Source organism: Nannobrachium achirus (genome assembly GCF_963921795.1).
Source record: "Nannobrachium achirus genome assembly, chromosome: 18".
NCBI classification, from domain to species: domain Eukaryota; kingdom Metazoa; phylum Chordata; class Actinopteri; order Myctophiformes; family Myctophidae; genus Nannobrachium; species Nannobrachium achirus.
This window is the reverse complement of record NC_137825.1, coordinates 22890226-22910510: the sequence shown is the minus strand read 5'-3', so window position 1 is coordinate 22910510 and position 20285 is coordinate 22890226. Positions and strand designations below refer to the sequence as shown.

Here is a 20285-nt window from a genome sequence, read left to right as displayed (position 1 = left end):
AAATGGCAGACCTACAACTCGGTGCCGCGTTGTGAGCTTGTATATCTGCTATTTTTCAATAGCTAAAGTATAAAATAATTCCTGGCCCCTCCACCTTGGGCCCTACAAACTCAGTCCCACTTTTCCCCCCCTTGTGACGCCCCTGACCGGCGGTGGGAAAAGGACATGTAAAGGGAAATATCCTCTCATTCTGGAAATAGCTATGTTTCAAGTGGGTGACAATATAGTCTAAAAAAAACACTTGTGCTCAAGGCAGCCTCCAAATTACACAAACAAGTGAAAACCAAAGCATTCTTCCCCCCCTTTTATTTGTTCTCGTGTATGTTCCCATCCTTTTCTTCTTCACGCTATGCCTGTTTATCCAAAAATCTGGATTTTTCTCTGTGAGCTAGTTTGGACCTGGCACCAGATATGTTGCGCTGTGCACATATTCCACTGGAAACAGTAAACATTCCTATTGGATTAATTGCCAATGCCTTTCCCCCAGGTATTTCTGCCGCTTATCAGGATAGACGATTAACAGTAGATTGCGCTTCGGTCCAAGTTCCAAATGCAGGCAGCCAGTACGGTCAAATCACTGGGACATGCACTGTACAAACAGGTGTTAGGTGGGTGCTGAACAGTGGTGTAAAGTAACTAAGTAGGCCTACAGTACGTGTACTCAAGTACTGTACTTAAGTATAATCTTGAGGAACTACTGCAGTATTTCCCATTTTGATATTTTTACTTCAGAGGCACCACACCTCAGAGGCAAATATTTACTCCATTACAGTTATTTGAAAACTTGAGTCACTTTGTAGATTTTTATTATTATTACAAAACATACATTAACCACTTCAGCCCTGCCCTATTTAAACTTTTTGACATAACTTGTGAAACCTGATGCCAATACTTTTACTCAAGTACATTTTTATCACCGGACCTTTACTTGTAATAGAGTGAGTATGTATTGCAGTATTGATACTTTTACTTAAAGGGATAGCTCACCCCCAAAATATATTATTTTCTATCGATTACTCACCCCATGGAGTTTCTTTCTTTTTTTCACGTTCCTATGCCAATAATTTGCAGAGAATCTTTGTGTCTCCATTGGGAACAAAGCAGGCTCTTTGTGTCTCCATAGGGATCCACTGCTGCTCATCAAATTATTGGCTTAGGAATGCGACAAAAAACAAAGAAATATCCATGTATTCAAGTCTCCATGGGGTGAGTAATCAATAGAAAAAGTATTTTTTTGGGTGATCTATCCCTTTAAGTAAAACATTTTAGTACTTTTTTTTTCCACACAAAATGGTGGATGTGTTGACACTGACGCGGGAAGTATAAATTCCCAGGGGGGGCTGGGGCTGAGCTTGGGAGACACGCACGCGCGTGGAATCCGTGCGCGTGCCCGAAATTCGTTTTTTATCCGGTTTTGAGTGTTTTTTTATTGTAGTTTCGGGCGATTTTCATTGGGGTTTTGGGTGATTTTTCCCCACACAACGGTATAGCAAGCCAGGAGCAGCAAACAGCTCCATAGTTAGCACACAGCACAGCGCACACGCACGTCACACACACACACACACACACACACACACACACACACACTACAACAAAGATTATTCTGTTCCCACGCTAGATTCAATAGGCTATTACTGACAGGAAAAAAATGCACGGCGGCAGACAGTTTTGCAAATAAGTCATGCTTTTTGCATACACAGCGGCAGCATAAGAAATATATTTCTCCAAGGGGGAAGGAGGGAGAGAGAGAGAGATAGAGAGAGAAAGAGAGCACAGTATAAAGTCATTCTTACCTTGTTAAAACCCCCCTTTATCCGATAGCGTACGAACTGTCCATGATGTCATGCAATAATCCCTTGGTAACTAAAGTGCTTTGTTGCAAATTAATGAAGCAAAACACACAGTCCACCTGACTCCACCATAATGCAATGTTGTTTGTTTACATATGCCTGGAGCCTCGCGGTTCTGTATTGAAACTGGGAGACTGCTTCCGGAAGGAACGTAAGCACAAGGGTGGGGGCCAGTGGGCAAGGAGGTTGGGAGCGCTTGGTTGTATCCTCTTGGACCGCACGGGGGTGCCGAAATTCGGGGGGACGAAGATTTACTATTCTATAAAAAATAAAGAAATCCCCCCCCTGGCCCAGGGGGGGCTGGGATGCTTCCAGGGTGGGCGCCAGCCCCCATAGCCCCCCCCTTCCCGCGCCACTGTGTGTTGATGAAAAGGTCAGCCAAGGAGCATTACCTTCACACACACGGAGGAAACCATGCAGGGCACCAACCTGCTCATTGGGAGCATTTAGGTTAAGTGTCTTGCTCAAGGGCAATTCCACACTAACCCCGGATGAGCCAGGGATCAAACCAGGAACGTTCCAAATTCCAATTCCCAAGCGATCGCTCCGCTCTAGCTGAGCCACTGTCCATATTGCTGTGCATCTCTTTTACTGGACATCACACTTTTCTATAGCAGAGTAGCCTAAGTTATAGGAGATGTTTCATTTAATATAACCCAGTGATTCTCACCCTTTAAATTTTTAATGACCCCTCGATATTCATTAGGCCATGGACCCCCATTTCTACACGGCAAAGACCTCATTACTATTTAAACTGTTTTGATTTCATTCATCTTTTAAAAATGGATGTCTACAACTTTAAAAATGGATGTCTTCAACTACAATGTCTGTTGTAGGCTTGAAAAAAGCAGTAGTAACAAAGGGTGCAAAAAATGTACTGTCATCGTAAAATGCGTTCGATGAGACAACCATGAGGCAACTGTATCCACCCTACATCCATTATTTCTTATGGGAATAAATACATAGAGCACCTGTGCAATGAGTTCCCCTCCTACCATCAAAGTGCATAATGACGCCTGATGGAAAATGTTAGAGGTTGCCTTGTCAGCTGCTGCAATCCTCCTACACATCACTGAGCACCTGTGAATGCCACTTTTAACACCTCGTCTTTCTGTTGGCGTGGGACATCGATGTTGTCATTTCTTGAGATTTCAGAGTCTACATTCTGAGTGTGTTTCTCTTTTTTTTTGTGGTTCCTTCCACCACCCATTTGTCCTCTCCCGCACTAATGTTTTGGCCACTTTCAACCCACACAACAATCTGATTTTCATCGAGACACATAAACCAACAAATGGGGGATTTAAATTAAGACAAGATAGACATAATTGACCGCTGACAGAAGATTAGATGAGAGAGGAACAAAACAGATTGACACTCGGTCACCATGGAGACTGGGGTTCAATTCCACTGCGGTGCCGGCGCCGCAGCCTCCGGCTTAGCCGGACACGCCAACAAACACAACCGTCTGTCTTTGGCTGGAAAGAGGAAGACGTTCTCTGTGGTGGAAGAAGTATTGCGATTTTATAACTCAAGTAAAAACAGCAATACCCACATTATGAAGATTTGAGTAAAATTACAAAAGTACAAATAGCAGATCTTCTGTACAAACAATGTGTTGCGTTGAACGTTTTGTGATAAATCTATCACAACAGTGACTTGTGAAAGTAACTTTAAAAATGTCTAAACTTATAATTAATAATAATTGTACTAATTGTACTGGAGTAGTGGATTAGAAGTAATGGAACAACTAATGTAGAACACTTTTAAGTTCCTATTTATTGGTATTACAATGAAAACATTTTTTTTGGTTTTACAGAAAAAACAATAGCCTATGATTTTATTTTACCCTTGTTTTGAATATGTATAGTATGTTATATTATAAAAAATCATAGTGTTTTGCCAATTATTTGGGGTTCCACTTGCAATTTCTTCCAGACCCAACGAGCGAATCACTTAAACGGTAGGGGCTGACACTGACAGCTACCTGGCAATGACATGAAAAAGAAAAAGTGTTTGACAATACTCAAAGGACTCACTTATCATATGAATAAAAGAACAACACGGATCTAAGAGCAATGAAGAAATAGTGACATACATAAAATGAGGTCTTTAGAATAGTTTTCTAAGCAGAAAAAAGTAAATACAAATAAGGTGCAACACATTGCATCTAAGTTCATCGTAATGCATTATTCATTATAAGCTGTTGTGCAAGCACAGTAGTGCTTTGCATATGCCCCTCAAACTTGAAGTGCTTCTTCCTTCACTCAAGAAACCCTTGATTCTGTCTTGTGTTTAAAGAAGATGCTACTGTTCAAAAAGAAAGAAAAAAACGTTTTGTATATTTGAAAAGCAAGGCTGCGGTGTCCTTCAACATGAGAAGAGCTAGTCTGGGCAACCCCAGGCAACCCAAACACTCTGTAATGTGCCTTCTGTCTTTGGCTGTTCATACAGTATGCACAAAGGATTTGGCTTTATACTGTAGGAGTGTGGTCCAAAACACCCTGGGCTGTTTGCCCTCCCATTACGAAAAAATCAATAATTCAAATCCCAGCTGTTGTGTTTCTGCACCTGTTTAACCCTGAATGATGAAGTTACACGATTGGCCTAACAAATACCTTGCCCAATGATTCCCAAGTTGCCCCCAAATTATTGGCATAAAAACATTGTTCACAAAAGGTTGTGGTATATTACGTTGGTACAACCGAATATATTTATAAAAATCATATTGATTGTAAAAAATAAACATGGTCTGTGGTCAGATACCGTAGGTGAGTTGAGAGATTATGAAGTGGGTCCTCCGGACCCAGAAAAGGTTGGGACCCGCTGACCTAGCAGATCAATCGCACATTCAGGCTATGGGGATGTGGTGAGTGGAGTAATGCTCTATGCATGGGCCCTGGCACTGTGGCACATACAGTAACGTGGATAGCCACTCACCAAAGCACCTCCATTACAATATGTAGGCCTAACTAGGGATCTGGTCAAGGCACACTGTATATTACTTTTGAATGATAATGCTTAATATATTGAGCCCAGCTTTTATCATCTGTATATTTCACACCCCCATGTGCTCCATCTGTTGTCCATCAAGCGATGCATAATATGTGTTTACTGTTTACACTGAAAGTGAAAATAGTGAAAATACCTGATACCGGTATATATAACCTACAGTGCAACACTGCAAAGAGATTTGCTATTAATGGGGAAAAAAGAAGGGGACCAACCGACCAAGTACAGACCCCTGGGGGACCCCGTTCAATGAAGTACAGTATATGGGGTTTAAGGGCTTTGAAGAGTCCGGTTCAGAGGTCATGTTTCTAAAAGTGCAGTTGGGATGAGAGCGATCAAGGCCCTGTGGAGATAACTCACACTTCCTCCGTGGGTTGAAGGCTGGGCCTCACCTGTTCCCCAGGGACGCGCGTCCAACTTCCTGCAGATTACATTCTGATCCCTCCCTGGTCAGCGGTGGCTGTGATCCAGCGGAAAACATGATGGACGAGACGACCTCTCCCTGGGTAATATGAAGAATGAGTGTTCCTCCCAGCCACAATGAATATTGATCCCTCGCCCATCTTGCTTGTGTTACATGGATATGATTTACATTATTGGATTTGGTCTTGACAGAGTCCCCGGTGAGGGTGGGGTGGGGGGGAGAAGGAAGTGACACATTTGAAGTAGAGCCCCGGTCGCTCAATCAGTTGGTTGATATAATGGTTGACATTATTTGACTTTATTGATCACATGGGTAACAGCAATTATTGCAGCTGATCGAAGTTGCGCCGAAATCTCATTTATTTCAAGTTTTTCCTTTCCTTTTATTTTTTTTAACAAAATATCATTAAAACTCCGGAAATCGTTGGTCTGACATTGGTCACGCTCCAGAAATATTTGAAGGGTCATGTTGTGCTTTGGAGAGACAGCCCACTGCAATACCATTTCCGGATGCCATGCGCGTGCTATTGCAAGGATTAATTTCATGCCCCACTGGCTCTCCGTGGCCCTCCCTCTGGGATGTATTTACTCCTTCCAATGACAATTATTCATTAGATCTAGTTTATTTTAATTATGTGGCCGGATGCTGATCCACATTGTGAAAGAAAATCTTGGCCCTTTAAGATGCAATTTAAAAGACGGACGTTAAATCGGAGGAGGCAGCAGCGCCCGAGGAACGCAACGTCGGTTTTCTTGGCGCGGCTGCTTATCACCTTGCTTGCTCAGCCAGTCAGTGTTTTAGCATGTGTCTCATGGCTGTTCCACCCTTGCAGTGGCCTCAAGCTGATCTTTAATTACCACGAGTGGCCTTGCGGAAAAAAACATTCTTTTTTGTATCTCAGGCTGGCAGTGCAGGATTCTATTTGCCTGGTGGGGGAGGCTTGCTTCTGCTTTACATATCCCCTCCTCATGTCATTCATTTTTATGGCTGGTATTGATATGTCTTATCCCTGTTTTTGGGCAGACTGAATTAAATATGTGCATTTCCTTTTGGGAAATGTAGACTGTCTGATATGTTTGATATGATGTTTATATCACAATTTAACAATTTAATAATTGTTAAATTGTTAAAAACAATTTAATACAAAATATATGTATATAATGTTAACCACATTAACCCTGGCACCCCTGTTTTGGGCAAAGTTTCTAAATGTTTCATTTGTATTAATTAGCACTAATTATTTTTTTTAAACAGCGAAAATAACAGATTTACAAGCAAGCTTACAGATCGTCTATTTACGCTATGTGTTGTACGACAAAGTATATTGTGCTTGAGTAGTAGCTCCCCTCTGTTGTCTTTACAAATCGAACCCTGGCGTCAGGCTCGCTGCGCTGTTATGAGCCGTCCTTGCACACTTGTGCCCCCTTCGGCACATAGTGCACATTAGAACTTCCTGTTTGTGGTGGAACTAAACCGAGATCCACTTCCCTTCACTGGAAAATGTCAATAGGTCATTTGCGGGGGGATAAGCAGCGGCAGGGGTGTCGCACCAAATTCTGGTACAAGGATTCACTGTGGGAAAGGGGAATCGTGAAAAGTTGTGCAAGTCTTTTAATATTTCAAATCCTTCTAAGGTTTTTTTGAAAAACCTATGTTTCTATGTCAGTGGTGCTCAAACCTTTTCATGTGAAGGACCCCCAAAATGATATGTATTTAGCCACGGACCCCCATCTCAAAATATTTAGTTCCAGGGACCCCCCAGAAGCAAAGTTTTTGTTACAAATGTTCGCTTATAAATACATATATTCAAAGATTTGCACACATTTTCACGACTTTTCAAAAATAGCAGATCTACAAGCTTGCAGCGCGGCACTGTGAGCTTGTAGTATATCTGCTATTTTTCAATAGTTAAAGCATAAAATAATTAAGGCCCCTCCACCTTGGGCCCTAGTAACTCAGTCCCACTCCCCCCCCCCCCTTGTGACGCCCCTGAGGTCAGTTGGGGGAGTATAAGCAGTGACTGCAGATTGGAACAGAAACTCGGGTTTATAGCACTTCCGCCAGCATCAGGCAGTTCGGTCCACTCATCACTCTTCGCTGTAGATAAAGCCATAACTGGAAACGGCCTGAGTCTGCAGACATTCTGCTTACTGTCTGAGCGGTGTCATTAGCCCCCCCCCCCCCCCCCCCCCCCCCACACACTCTATTCTTCCTGTTTGTTTTGTTTGTTTTCAAGAGACGACTTAAGTAGCTCTAAAGGTGAAATGGCTCAATTATACTACGCAGACAGCCCTGGTTTTGAACAAAGGCAAGTTTGTTCCACTTGATAGGGGTGGCTGGGTTAAAGCAGGCTTTCTGTCGTGGTACAGAATAGAGTAGGTCAGGCGTCCTCATGGGCAGAGCTGCTCGCGACGACCGTGCACAGAATGTGCTACTCTATTTTCAATATCTCCCAAGTCACTTGCACACAGTGTTTCAGTGCACTCCATCGTTTCATTCGCTTCTTTTTTAATTTCCTTTATGCTGCAAATGGAAAAGGGATGTGAATGGCACAGAGGCTGCTTGCCTGGTATTGTGTCATGTTTCCACTGTGGTTGAATCCACAAGCCTCCTGCAGTTCTAGGTTATTGCACACATTAAATTCAAGTTCAAGTTTCAAATCCCACTCGGTGTATAGAATGTATAACACAACTGCTGCTCCCTATCAGCTCCAGGGAGACAGGATCAGTCGTTGGGCCACATTGAGGAAATTGCTTCACAACCAAAAGTGTCTCATAATGGTTAATGTGCAGCTCTTGTAATGTGCGTAGCTTGAGAAAAGCCTCAGCTCTATGATTATATCCCAAATCTTTTCATCAGCAACGGTCATCAGTGTCTTTGAGGACATGAACATTTTTCTTTTTCCGTTCTTGGTAGTATATTAGGTTTGCTTGAGCTTATAGACTTGGCTCGGCCCAAAACCTCATATCGCATTCCAGCACGTCTCAGTGGTCTGGCGGGCCAGCGCAACCTTTAATCTGCCTTTTGCTCCTGCAGATAAGTGAAGTTTAAGTTGTCACACATTGAATAATAAAAGATATAGCACTCGCTGGAATAAAAGGACCTCTTCTGGGAAGGAAGGACATATATGCCAAGTGTTTTTTCCAGCATCATTTTCAATTGAGATTTCCTCTGTACTGTAATTGGGTCAACATTGTGCCCAACAGAAATAATTTTTGAAGCTGTAGACGACAGCAACTTTAAACAGTTTCCTTTGATACTGTGCTTCCTTTTTTGTGGTTCATGAACAGGTCTTGCATTACATGTTTTCTTCATTGGAAATATTGGATTGCTGAACTTTAACTACAGTGTCACTGTCCGTGGTTGCAAACTCCTACTGGAGACAAGTACAATGGTGACTTATGGTGCACCTGGTCACATCAGACCACTAAACACTCCGGCCAGTCGGCAGTACCATACAGTAAGTCACATGTTGATTATTCTCCCAAACTCTGCCGGTTGTCTCTGTATGAACCTAGAGAAGAATCATACAGGATGGGCGTGGTTGTGATGGACTACTTTTGTCCTATACCTTTTTCCCTTCCATTGGATGGACAAACTCAACAATACGCTCATGTGTGTTTATGTATGATGCAGTAGCAGAATTTTGATTTAGATTTGATCAACACTGCCTTTGTTTGACAAGCTGGCTGTGTTGCCAGCTTGACATCCGCCAACGGACCCAGTGTGTCTGTACCATACCTTCCAGCGTGAGTAAGACATTTTTCACGTGACAAAGCAACTACAGTATATGGAGGATACTTTTCTTCTGGCTATGATAGAACTGCAATATGAAGATGCATTTGTCTTGGTCTTCACAGTCAATGTCGAAGCAACAGCACGTTTTATTTCCACAGCACTGCCAGTGTGGGAGAGAGCTGGAATACACCCAGATTCTTCATGCTTTGCTTTGGCAGATGGCTAAATGGCAAGATAAAGAAAAGATTACAGCAATGTAAGTCACCGCGTATTTCTCACACAAATAGCAACAAGACTGCAATGGCAACGACAAACACAACGAAAATTGCTAAGTGAAGAAAAGGCACGCTAGAGAGTGGTAATTATCTCCCAATGATTGGGTTTGGATCCAAGCCCATCTTTTCCTGAAGCGAGATGGACAGCTAACTGCAGAGTGGAGGGCAGACTTGACACAAAGCTGCCTGATTGACTTATTCCCCAATCAGCCGCTGTGAATGACTACACGGAGAGGACTCTCTAATGAATTATTAAGGCCATGGCAATCCTTTTGCGGCACACAGGGAGGGAGGGCCTCACGGCGTGCATGCCTACACCGTAGATGTTAGTTTGTGCCTCTCATTATGGGACTGTCTGTTAGGTTGTGGCTTCTGATAAGCCCGACTTCCAGTTGGGACCGGACTCCCCTGGGTGAGTGGTAATTGCATTATGCTGGGGTGATGTGTTAATTCATGTTCAAGATGCAGAGATGAGCATCACGAACAAGCTCCATTAATGGTAAAAAGACTGTGTGTGTGTGTGTGTGTGTGTGTGTGTGTGTGTGTGTGTGTGTGTGTGTGTGTGTGTGTGTGTGTGTGTGTGTGTGTGTGTGTGTGTGTGTGTGTGTGTGTGTGCGTGCGCGCGAGTGTGTGCGCGCAAGAGTGTGTGCGTTTGTGTTGGAGAGATGGGTGACGTTTCCCTGACGTTTCCTCCAGGCCAGAATTCGGTTGGAATTTAGTTATTTCATCATGGGCTGATGGACGAGGGATACATATAAATTGCTTTATGAATAGACCAAATCTGTCAAAGTGCCAGTCCCTCCTTGCTGCTGTTACTAGCTGGATCCCCTGAAGGCTGACATCTCCTGCTCTCTCCCATCCCTCCATATCGCTCACTCTCTCTCCCCCTTTGTCTGTGTATTTTGTGTCTCTTGGCTTCTTCGTGTCTGCCTCTCTCTCTCTCTGTCTCGTTCCAGCACTGCCCACCTACCCACTTATCTCCCTTTTCCTCCTTATCTGCCTCTAAAACAGCCTCAGGCTCACGCGTGCCATTGACATCATCCTTGATGAAGGACACAGGCGGTCAATAAGCGCTGATGGAACGAGGACTGTATAGGGATACTCATGCCTACTACTAATGTGTAAACCTAAAAGTGCTGCTAACTCCTCTGAGAGTTTACTGTACAAATGTAACCAAATGGACCCATACATTTGTTCACTCTCAGATTTACAAATAGATAAATGAAAGGATTTCACGTTGTAGCTCTCTACACAGCAACGTTTCCATGACATTTCCTGCTGCCATTGCCTGTGCTGTGTCTGCCTTATATTCCATTAAAACGTCAACAACTTCTAAGTCTTTTTGCAGTTGTCTTCATCGGCCTTTGATTAACAAAAGCTGTTAAATATTGGCCACACCTTCACGCGTCCTGTCAAACCTAATATAGGAAAAGAAAAATGACCGAAGTATGAACACTTTAAAATACATTTTTATTTTGGTACGAACGCTGTAACAGACATTTCTATTTTATCCATCTTAATCTCAAATGCATTGCTCTCACCCTGCTGTTGTCATTCCCAGGAGATGATCGTAATTATAATGAATAAATACAAAAAATCATGCTGGGAGGAGGAATCACTGTAAGACAGAAATAGAAAACATAATCCTATCTGACTGCTGATTTCAATCCAGCATGACAGGTTCATGCAGCGAAGCCTTTATTCCGTCACTTGCCCCTTTTTTCTTTTCTTTTTTTCATACCTTGTGAAGTTCCAGGCAGGCAAACTTTATTCTTTTTTTCTTTTGCACGTTGAAAATCGGTCTCCCCGAGTGGGGCTCATTATCTCGGTGACTGTCACCGGGAGAGAATGGGAAGCGTTGCTGTGGAAGCCACTGAGGGCCCAGCAGGAGGTAAATGACATTACTTGGGCAGGCAGGCACTCTCCAGCCATCCTGTTATCAGGATGGGTGGGACTGGGAGGGAGGTAGGGGGAGATGGGAGATGCGCCTATCAGCAGTCATGAGAAGGAACAATGACTCACTCCCGCATCTTGCCGTCTTTATCTTATGAGGGTTGCGCTGGAGGGCCCCGGCTTCCACGTTACGATATATCTCACCCTCAATCTCCTGCTTATTGCTGCATACAGCGCACTATAGCTTGCATATACTGTATGTGGATGCATGTAGATGTTTACAGCCTTGTTAGCCTCGTCTCCAAGGGTGCCCATGACCCCTCATGATGCTCCCTGTCATTGTGTCGCTGGCATGCTGTCGGCCCGAGATCCAGGTGCAAAGAGATCCCAAAGGATGAAGCAGACATGGCCGGCAGCCACCTGGCTCCTCACCTCTAACCACTGGTCCTGCGTTTATCTATAGGGGGACAGTTGATCCATGTGACTTCACGGCAGGGACTACCATTTTCTGATAATAGCATAATCCCTCCCCGGTCTAGACCAGGTATCTCACGTATCCCTGTCTCTCCCCCGGAGGTGTTGGCTGCCGTGCGGCCTGGTCGTCCCCAGGGCTTAGTGCATCGCTTTCCCTTATCGCTCGCTCCACATTGTGAGTCTTCTGCCATGTGGGTGTGGTGGTGGGAGCATGGAGTGTGTCTGTGCCGTAAACATGGATTAAAACAGCAAGTGAGAGAGGGATGTCAAACAGACTGGAAAATTGTTTAACAGTGCTTATCGCTCAACTTTGGTCAAACCCGGAATTGGGGTGGCCAGTCTTTTTGGGCATGTGATGTACTTTGTCTTTTTTCAAGGCTGGACAGATATACTGTACTATCACCTGCTAAGTTGACAGTGAAAATAACCACGACTTTTGAGTTTGATTATAGGCTGCTAAGTCAATCATTTATTAATTTGGCAATGTGATGTACTTTGTCTTTTCCAAGGCTGGACAGTTCTACTGTACCATCACCTGCCACGTTGACAGTTAAAATAAAATTTGATGAATAAATATGCTTTAAAGTTTTATTATCGGCTGCAAAGTCAATCATTTAATAATAAAGTCTGACTAAATGCAGAGAAATGTTGTCAAACGAATGAATTCATGTATTTCTCAAATTGCCCCTTGTATTATGATGATTCATATCCTGGAATATGTAAAAATGTTTTGTTAAGATTATCATTAGGATCTATATTTCACACCCGTTCGAGTCATCTCCACATGTTTCCTAATGATTTCCTGTAGACACAGGCTGAGTTTACATTCTCTACTCACAAATTAGGATTTGATTTCCCTCACAAAGCCGTGTTCACGTTATTTTGTTGAAGTACACAGATTTAATGTCATCAGGAGTTTCCGCGACTGAGGGATATATGATTTCACTCCGCGACACTGACACTCTCTGGGTAGAGAATGTACGTCTAAGCTGAAATGTGCGGAAATCTAATCGCCCATCTCAGTGTCTGACCGAGTTCCTGAACAGATTTGACTCATAAATGCAAGTCAGCACTTGAAGAGGATGTGACTAACATTCTGATCATACCCCCCTAAATCCACTCTCATTGCATCAATTAAAACTCTGGGGACCTGGATGGCTTCTCTAACTTTGAAAAGTCATTGTCTTCTTTTGAATGACTTCTTAAAAGGTCCTTTTTTTTCAAAGGCCCGTCCATAATTTAAAATTCCCTTAATGTTTTATTTCTCACTGTACTGTCTGAAGGTGGTAGCAATGACATTGTTTGAGAACCTGTGACGAAGCTGAACTGTGTTTGACACTGACTGAACCTTTCTGTGGGTTTCTTTTTGTTTTTTCTGTTTTTTTTAACCGATCGTTTTCACTTTTCTTTTCAATGTAATTTCTTTTATTTGCAGCTTGTCAGATGTACTGTACATCACAGGGTCAACGTTTTTACATCATTTTTACCATCATATTGTAGTCCATATTATTCATTCGTGTTGTCATTCTTCCGGATTGTGTAATCAGTCCATTTCTCTAATTTCTCAAGAAGCAGTTCCTCTTGAGTCTGTGTGTAAATCTCTCCATCACATATACAGTGTATTTCCTCCACAATGCACAGCCACTGCTCACAAATTGGGGAGTCACTTTTATACCACAATCTAGTTATTGCTTTTTTGCTGGCTGCCAGCAGCACCTTGACCAGATACATGTCATCTCCATGTGTGTTTTCCTGTGTCAAGTTTCCTAGATATAATACCACACTTGTCTTTGGTATTTCATATTTGATCTTTTTTCTTTATCTCCAGGGAATCATCAGTGGATGAAGCGGGCTGCTCAGACACGACCCAGTATGGACGAAGGCTCCGGACCGCTCCGCCGACTAACCTGCTCATGTGTCACGGGCTGCCTGTCCACATCGCCTCCCCACGTCTGAGCTCCCCGACGCCCTGCCCTGCCCTGCCCCCCCCTCTCCCTCCCTCCCTACCCACCCCAGGGGCCCGCTGACACGGCCCGCCATGACGCAGATGGACTACAAATACAGCCTGCTGGGCTCCCCGCTGGAGGACTACCGCAAGCGGCCGCTGCTGCTGCAGGTGGACGACGTGCCCATGAGCCTGTTCGCCGTGCTGGAGTTGAAGCGCGTGCCGGCGAGGCGCTGGAGCACGCTGGGCTGCTTCCGCAAGCTCAAGCTGTACAGCTTCCTGTTCGGCCTGGCCGTCATGTTCCTCATCATGGCCTCGTACATCCTGACGGGGGACAAGAAGGGCCTCCTGCTCACCCCGTCCCCCTTCCACTTCAGCAGTCTGGTCAGCCCCGGGCCCTTTACCTTCAACCTCTCCGCGTCCAAGGACTACGCCAACATCAAGCTGGTGGTCAAGGCCATCTCCTCCAAGGTGGAGTTCAGCAGCAGCAGGCAGCTCCCGGACCTCAAGGCGCTGATCAACAGCGAACCACATGTGAGTTGCAGTGGTGTAAAATAGCTAAGTAGATTTACTTAAATACTGTACTTACTGTAAGTACAATTTTTAGGTACCGGTATTTGTACCTTACTTGAGTATTTCCAATTTCCAATACTTCTACTCCACTAGATCTCGGATCCAAATATTGTACTTTTACTCCACTATGTTTATTTGAAAACTTTAGTTACTACTATCTCTTACTTTGCAGAGATAAATGATTACATTCTAAAACATAAATGAATCCACTTCAGCCCTATTTTATACCTAGGCTATTTGAAAATAGCCGAACATTGTGTACTTTTACTTTTGGTACATTTTGATGCCAATACTTTTGAACTTTTACTCAAGTACATTTTGAATTCCAGACTTTTACTTGTAATGGAGTATTTCTGCATTGGAGTATTGATACTTTTACTTAAGTAAAACATTTCAGTACTCTTTCCACCACTGGTGAGTTGCAACATATCACGATGTGCGTCTGGATGCATTTCAGTCAGGTGGGGTGGGGGTGAGGCATTAGGAGGCTTTTGGAGTACGCTGGCAAATTGTTTTCGGAAGGCACACAGTGGGGTAATGCACATCCGAGTGATTTCATAAAGGTTATCTTTAAAATGTAATTAGAATGCAAAATGTGGCCGGGCGTGATATCAACTCGGGTTTTAATTAACAGCTTCAGACGTTCTTCAAACCAGAATTGTTGGAGATGCCTGAGAGAGAGAGAGATTTAAATCAGTATTCTTGCCTACAGGTTGGCCTCAGACATGTTCCATCTAGACTTCTCTCACACGTTGCCATTTCTAATTTCATTTGTGCGCCGATAAAATGGCTGTGGAAACCTTGTCTAACACTCCAGGTTACCCCTGATAATTGCATGTGTGCTTAGCACCCGATCTGTCCGGCCTCCAAGTCCCTCAAGGGATTTGAAGCTCAAAGTCGTCCCACAGTCATCCCACAGTTTGGCCCCTGTCTTATTTTATTTGGACCGCCTGCTTCAATTAACTCTTAATCCTAATTATAATGGTCTTTTCCCATCTCCATTTGGCAACACACCTAATTTCTTATTGAGTGTGCTAATGAATAAGGGAACATGGCTCAGGGGCGATCAATATCAAATCTCCACGCAGATTGGGCAGTACTTGTCCTTAAATGCGCTCGGTCTCATCAGTGACGAGCGAGTTGTTGCATAACATCGGACCTTGTGGCATTTGATTTCACATAATAGAGGCAGGAGTTTTGAAATGTGGGGGAGTTATGAAGAGTGAAACGGAAGCTCCCTACACCTGTCAGGGAACAGGGCCACCTCTAGACCTGTGTATGACTCAGCCTCACACCTCCAGGCTGGTGGGAGCCAAGCTACTGTACGAAGAAAAACACCAGCGTAAATGAGATGTATAGAAGAGAGTGACAGACATGCTAAGAGAGGTGAAGGGAGAGAGAGAAAGAGGCAGAATTGAAGGGTGTTTGTGTGAGTCATTGTATGTGTCAGGTTCATTAGTGTGTTCATCTTTGATTCTCCGGAGACAAAGTCCTCCTGCCCACAGTAATCATAACACTGAACTCCCACACAGATGGTGTCAGCCTACTGTCTAAGTCTAATATAACACAGTCCACAAACACACATACTATCAACCTCAGGGGTACCTGGTGGCTCAGTCAGTTAATGCAGAGACATACAGTATTATCCCATATTAAGCACGGGGACCTGGGTTTGAAATTTTGAATGCACCTCGCATGTCTTTCTCCTCTCTCTTTGCCCTTGGTTAAATATCTGAAATAAAGATGCCAAAAATAACTGTAAAAAAAGGAAAATCAGCCTCAATGTTTGTCCGATCAACGAGTGGAATTAGGTTAATCCATAATCCTCCATCACCTATCTGAAGTTGGCAAAGCGAAGATCAGCTCAGGGTTATTTAAATCTTTTTTTAATTACAATTCCTATGAAAATGTCCTCCTTTATCTGGGAATGTGTGTCAACTCACCAGCCTTTGGGAGCTTCTAACGAGCTGTTTTTCTTTTGTCTTTTACAGCTGTTTTCAGTAATCCCCCGCAAATTCCTACCTGGCGCGAAGAACCCATGCTGGTACGAGGAGTGCACTGGGAATATCACCTCAGACCCTTACAGGACAAACCTCTATGCGCGCTACTCACGGCGATTCCGCACCGTATTCGAATACCTGAGGAACACTTTCCGGGAACACTTGTTTCACCGCGGCGGGAAATACTACCGCATGCGGTGCCTGCCATATTTCTATATCATCGGCCAGCCAAAGTGCGGCACGACAGACCTGTATGACCGACTGCGGCTGCACCCAGATGTCAGGTTCACGACTTTCAAGGAGCCACACTGGTGGACCCGCAAGAGATTTGGTGAGCACTCCTCGTCCACTGACTAACAATAATAATAATACTAATAATAAACTTTATTTGTATAGCACCTTTCACGACATGAAATGCAGCTCAAAGTGCTTTGCAGAGCAAAAATGAAGCACAAGTACTTAACAGAAAAAGTACAAATGATTAACAATAAAGCAACACAAAACAACATTAAACACATTAAAAAAGGCAGTGAATCAGGCAAAACATTGAGGACATGAATAATAACATAAAAATCAACTAAAAGCAAGAGTGAAGAAATAGGTTTTGAGCTGTGCTGTAAAGTTATCTACAGAGGCTGCATGTCTTACAGTAGGTGTATAGTAGTAGTATACCAAGCCGAGCCATAAGGCCAAAAGGGTAGGAGCATATCTCCCGTTTTTTGTAGCATGAGGCAGCTTGATGTACAAGTACAAGTACACCCCTTGGACATGAAGCTAGTATGTCACAGAGAGTATGTCTTAGGTGTAATGGGAGTTTAAACCAAGCAGTCTTGGAATAAACTAGAATGTGCACTCGACTCTGCACAAGCTCCTATGGTAAATGTGTTCGGGGACCGTACACAACAAGAAGGAAAAGTAGAGTCTGCACACTGGTTACGCTCCATAAAGTTTATTGCGTCAACGTTTCGATCAAAGGATCTTCATCAGGACAATGAAGTCCTGATGAAGATCCTTTGATCGAAACGTTGACGCAATAAACTTTATGGAGCGTAACCAGTGTGCAGACTCTACTTTTCCTTCATGATTCTGCTTGTCTAGCACCTGGGCCACGGATGTGCGTGCACTATTCTTTTCAACCGTACACAACAAGACATACAGTAGGTGTTCAAGGTGGGGGGCTGTGGCCACCTAGGGTGCCGCCAGGGGGCCAATTGGAAAGTTGTGGAAATTCGAAAACGAAACGAAACAGACAAAAGAATGTAAGAAAATATTTCGCAAATTCAACTTCTTCAATTCACAATTTCTTTTTTTTGCCATTTCTTATTATCTGGGCAGCAGCCAGCAGCTATTTGGGGGTCTTTGGCATGGAAGAGTTTTAGCAAAACCCCTGCGCGAAAGCCCGCAAGACTGCAGTGGGCATGAGCAAAGTATTAAATGAATATGGCGCCATTTGTCATAATCTGCAACGCTGTGTTATGGCCAGGGCCCTGTATACTGTATGTGTTGAATAATTAAATATTAGAATTGCATTTTGCAGACTCTAGTGCACAGCAATTGAAAAAAGAGTCAGCAAAGCTTGAGAAGTACGCTTTCAGTGACAATGCAGATTGCAGCAATTTGAAATAGTCCTTGGAGCGTCAAGTGCAAGGTTGTTTGTCAACATCATTGACTTGAATACTTAATATGGTCTTACTCTATTGTTAGCATCCTTCCAACAGATGCTTATATCCACCATGTGTGTGAATGGTTGGCTAATTTACATTTCTATTGCACAGAGAGGCTCGCTGTGTGTGGATAGGGGTTGATTAATGACCTCACACTCAGTCAAACTGCGATTTCTCTCAGCCAGCTACTAAGAACGATTTCAAATCATTGATTTTGCTCACGTCTCGCCACTAAGTGGCAAAGATTGGACAAAAAAGTAATTTCTATTTTGACACGGGAAATGGGATGAGCGGTTGCTCCTTCGGAGGGAGATTGTGAATGTGATTCGAATGAGTTTGCAACAGAAGATTAGAAGCACGAGTACTATTGCTATAGTGCTCCACCGCGGTTAAACCAAAGGGTTAAAACCCCCACGGTCTGCCTCGCACCATGCAGAGGAATCAACTTAAAAATGCTAATGTTCTACCTGAGAGTTGTTATCCTCAACTTTACAGCTTTAATTGGGTGTTAACAAGGTTTAATGCTGTGGGTATTTTCCACTTTGAATGCTAATCGTTGGTTTTGTTTTTGCCTCTGCATGACTTTCCCGTCATCATTAGCTGCCTCCTTTGTGCAAGGTCCCTATCTCGTAGCTACACTGAGTTGCTCACATAGTGAGCGCGGCTCATTAAGCGTTTGCCTATTGCACATGTGCAGCATATGCAGCATATTTCAACATTCTTTGTGACACAACGTTGATGATGCTGTGGTGAATAATACCACTTGAAACACACTGAGACCTCAAGTATTTCAACGCCTCTTCATACACACATGAAATCAGTGCACGGTTTCCTGTTGTGTTCCTGCCACACAATGTTATGCCTCTCTTACTGTATATGTGGTGTCGCAACCGTTTCTGTCCTCATACACAGAGGTCATCATATACGTGTACTTGTTCAGTAGAAATGCTTTTCAATCTTGTCCTTTTAAAATACTTGATAATAAGATAATAAGATTGTGTTCTGTAGAATGCCTGCGAGTAATTTTTACACCGCCCTCAATTATTATCTTGTTCTTCAACCTTTTTGACTTCATGGCATCCTACTGATCATTTCGATCAAGTTCTTTGAAAATTCTCAATTCTGCAATCTATCTAGTCTCAAGTTATTTTTAGTTGGACTAACAATTTGTCCATGACCTTAATTGTGACCACCTTAACCTTTAACTTTGATATATTTTTTAGACCCAATAGATAATTATTATCTTCAGAATAGATCAATCAATCAATCTGACCATCAGTTTTTGAGATATTTCGCTACAGACAGCCTGGGACCAGACCCTGATAACATAACCCCCTCCCAACGTAGTTAATAATGAATGTTATATGCTCATTTTAGAGAGCAAAAGAGCTATTACTTGACTTGATAGCAAATCGCTTTGCTTTACGAGGGGGACAACTCCATAGTTAACTTTACACCTTTTCAGTTTAAGAGAAATCATTATTTTTGGCTTTTCATTGGAACTTCTTTTACTTGAAGATCAACTGCTTCAAAGTCACTTTATTGCCCACCATCAAACTGCTGTCTGGTTTCAAAGTGGAGTTTATCAGAGGGACCCGCAGCCTACTGCCAACACACTACCTCACACAGCTGGCTTTCATGGAGCCTCAACAGGCGGGAATTTGTCATCCACCCCTAGTTGAGAGATAAACTCAGAAACTGGATGTTTTTGAGCTAGAAAGTCAGGAACGCACAGTGGGCCTTTGATGGTTTGGCTCTGCTCCCTCTCTCTCCAGCTCCCTTCTGGGAGCTGTGAATGTGTGGGAGCTCTCATGCGCTCCTTTCTGCGTGCCCGTCTGTGATGTTGAAAGGAGTGTGGTCATCAGAGAAGGGACCAAGTTGTACGTGTAAAATTGTCTTCATTTTTGTCACAGTCATTCGTGTGGGATCTCAGGATCCACATGGGAACAACATGGCTCCAATATGGATCTCTGACTTGACGATGACGTTGCTCTACTGCAGGGGTCTTCAACAGGGGGTCCGGGACCCCTAGGGGGTCCTCAGAGTTACCACAGGGGGTCGTCCAAATCTTTGTGTGATAGAAACCTTTTTCTCCTTTTTTTATATATTTACCACTTGAGCCCTAACGTCCATATTCTGAGAACTTTAGCCAAAAATAGCAGATTTACGAGCTTGTAGATCAGCTATTTTCAGCAAAGAGGTTTGGTGTAGAGGGGAAAAAGAGCAGACTAAGTACGGAGTGAAAGGTCAAGTGTTTACGGTTCAAGTGGTTAAATAACTGAAGACACAAATTGACATGAATCCAAAATACACTGATGCTGTCAAACAATTAAACTATATAGAATCTATGAAAAGGTTTTGGGGGTCCCTGCTTCATCTCTCTCTCAACTAAGGGGTCCTTGGGCTGAAAAGTTGTAGACCCCTGATCTACTGTATGTCA

The 20285-nt window shown here is 43.4% G+C and overlaps 1 protein-coding gene across 1 annotated transcript in view; it reads left to right on the top strand.

The window, feature by feature from the left end:
• chst15 (carbohydrate sulfotransferase 15) overlaps positions 1–20285 on the top strand; it is a 50881-nt gene that overhangs the window by 15538 nt on the left and 15058 nt on the right. The window contains exons 2-3 of the mRNA XM_080748110.1: positions 13492–14142; positions 16173–16512. Coding sequence (XP_080604236.1) covers positions 13702–14142; positions 16173–16512 — 781 coding nt within the window. The 5' untranslated portion in view covers positions 13492–13701. The remainder of the gene's footprint in view (positions 1–13491; positions 14143–16172; positions 16513–20285) is intronic.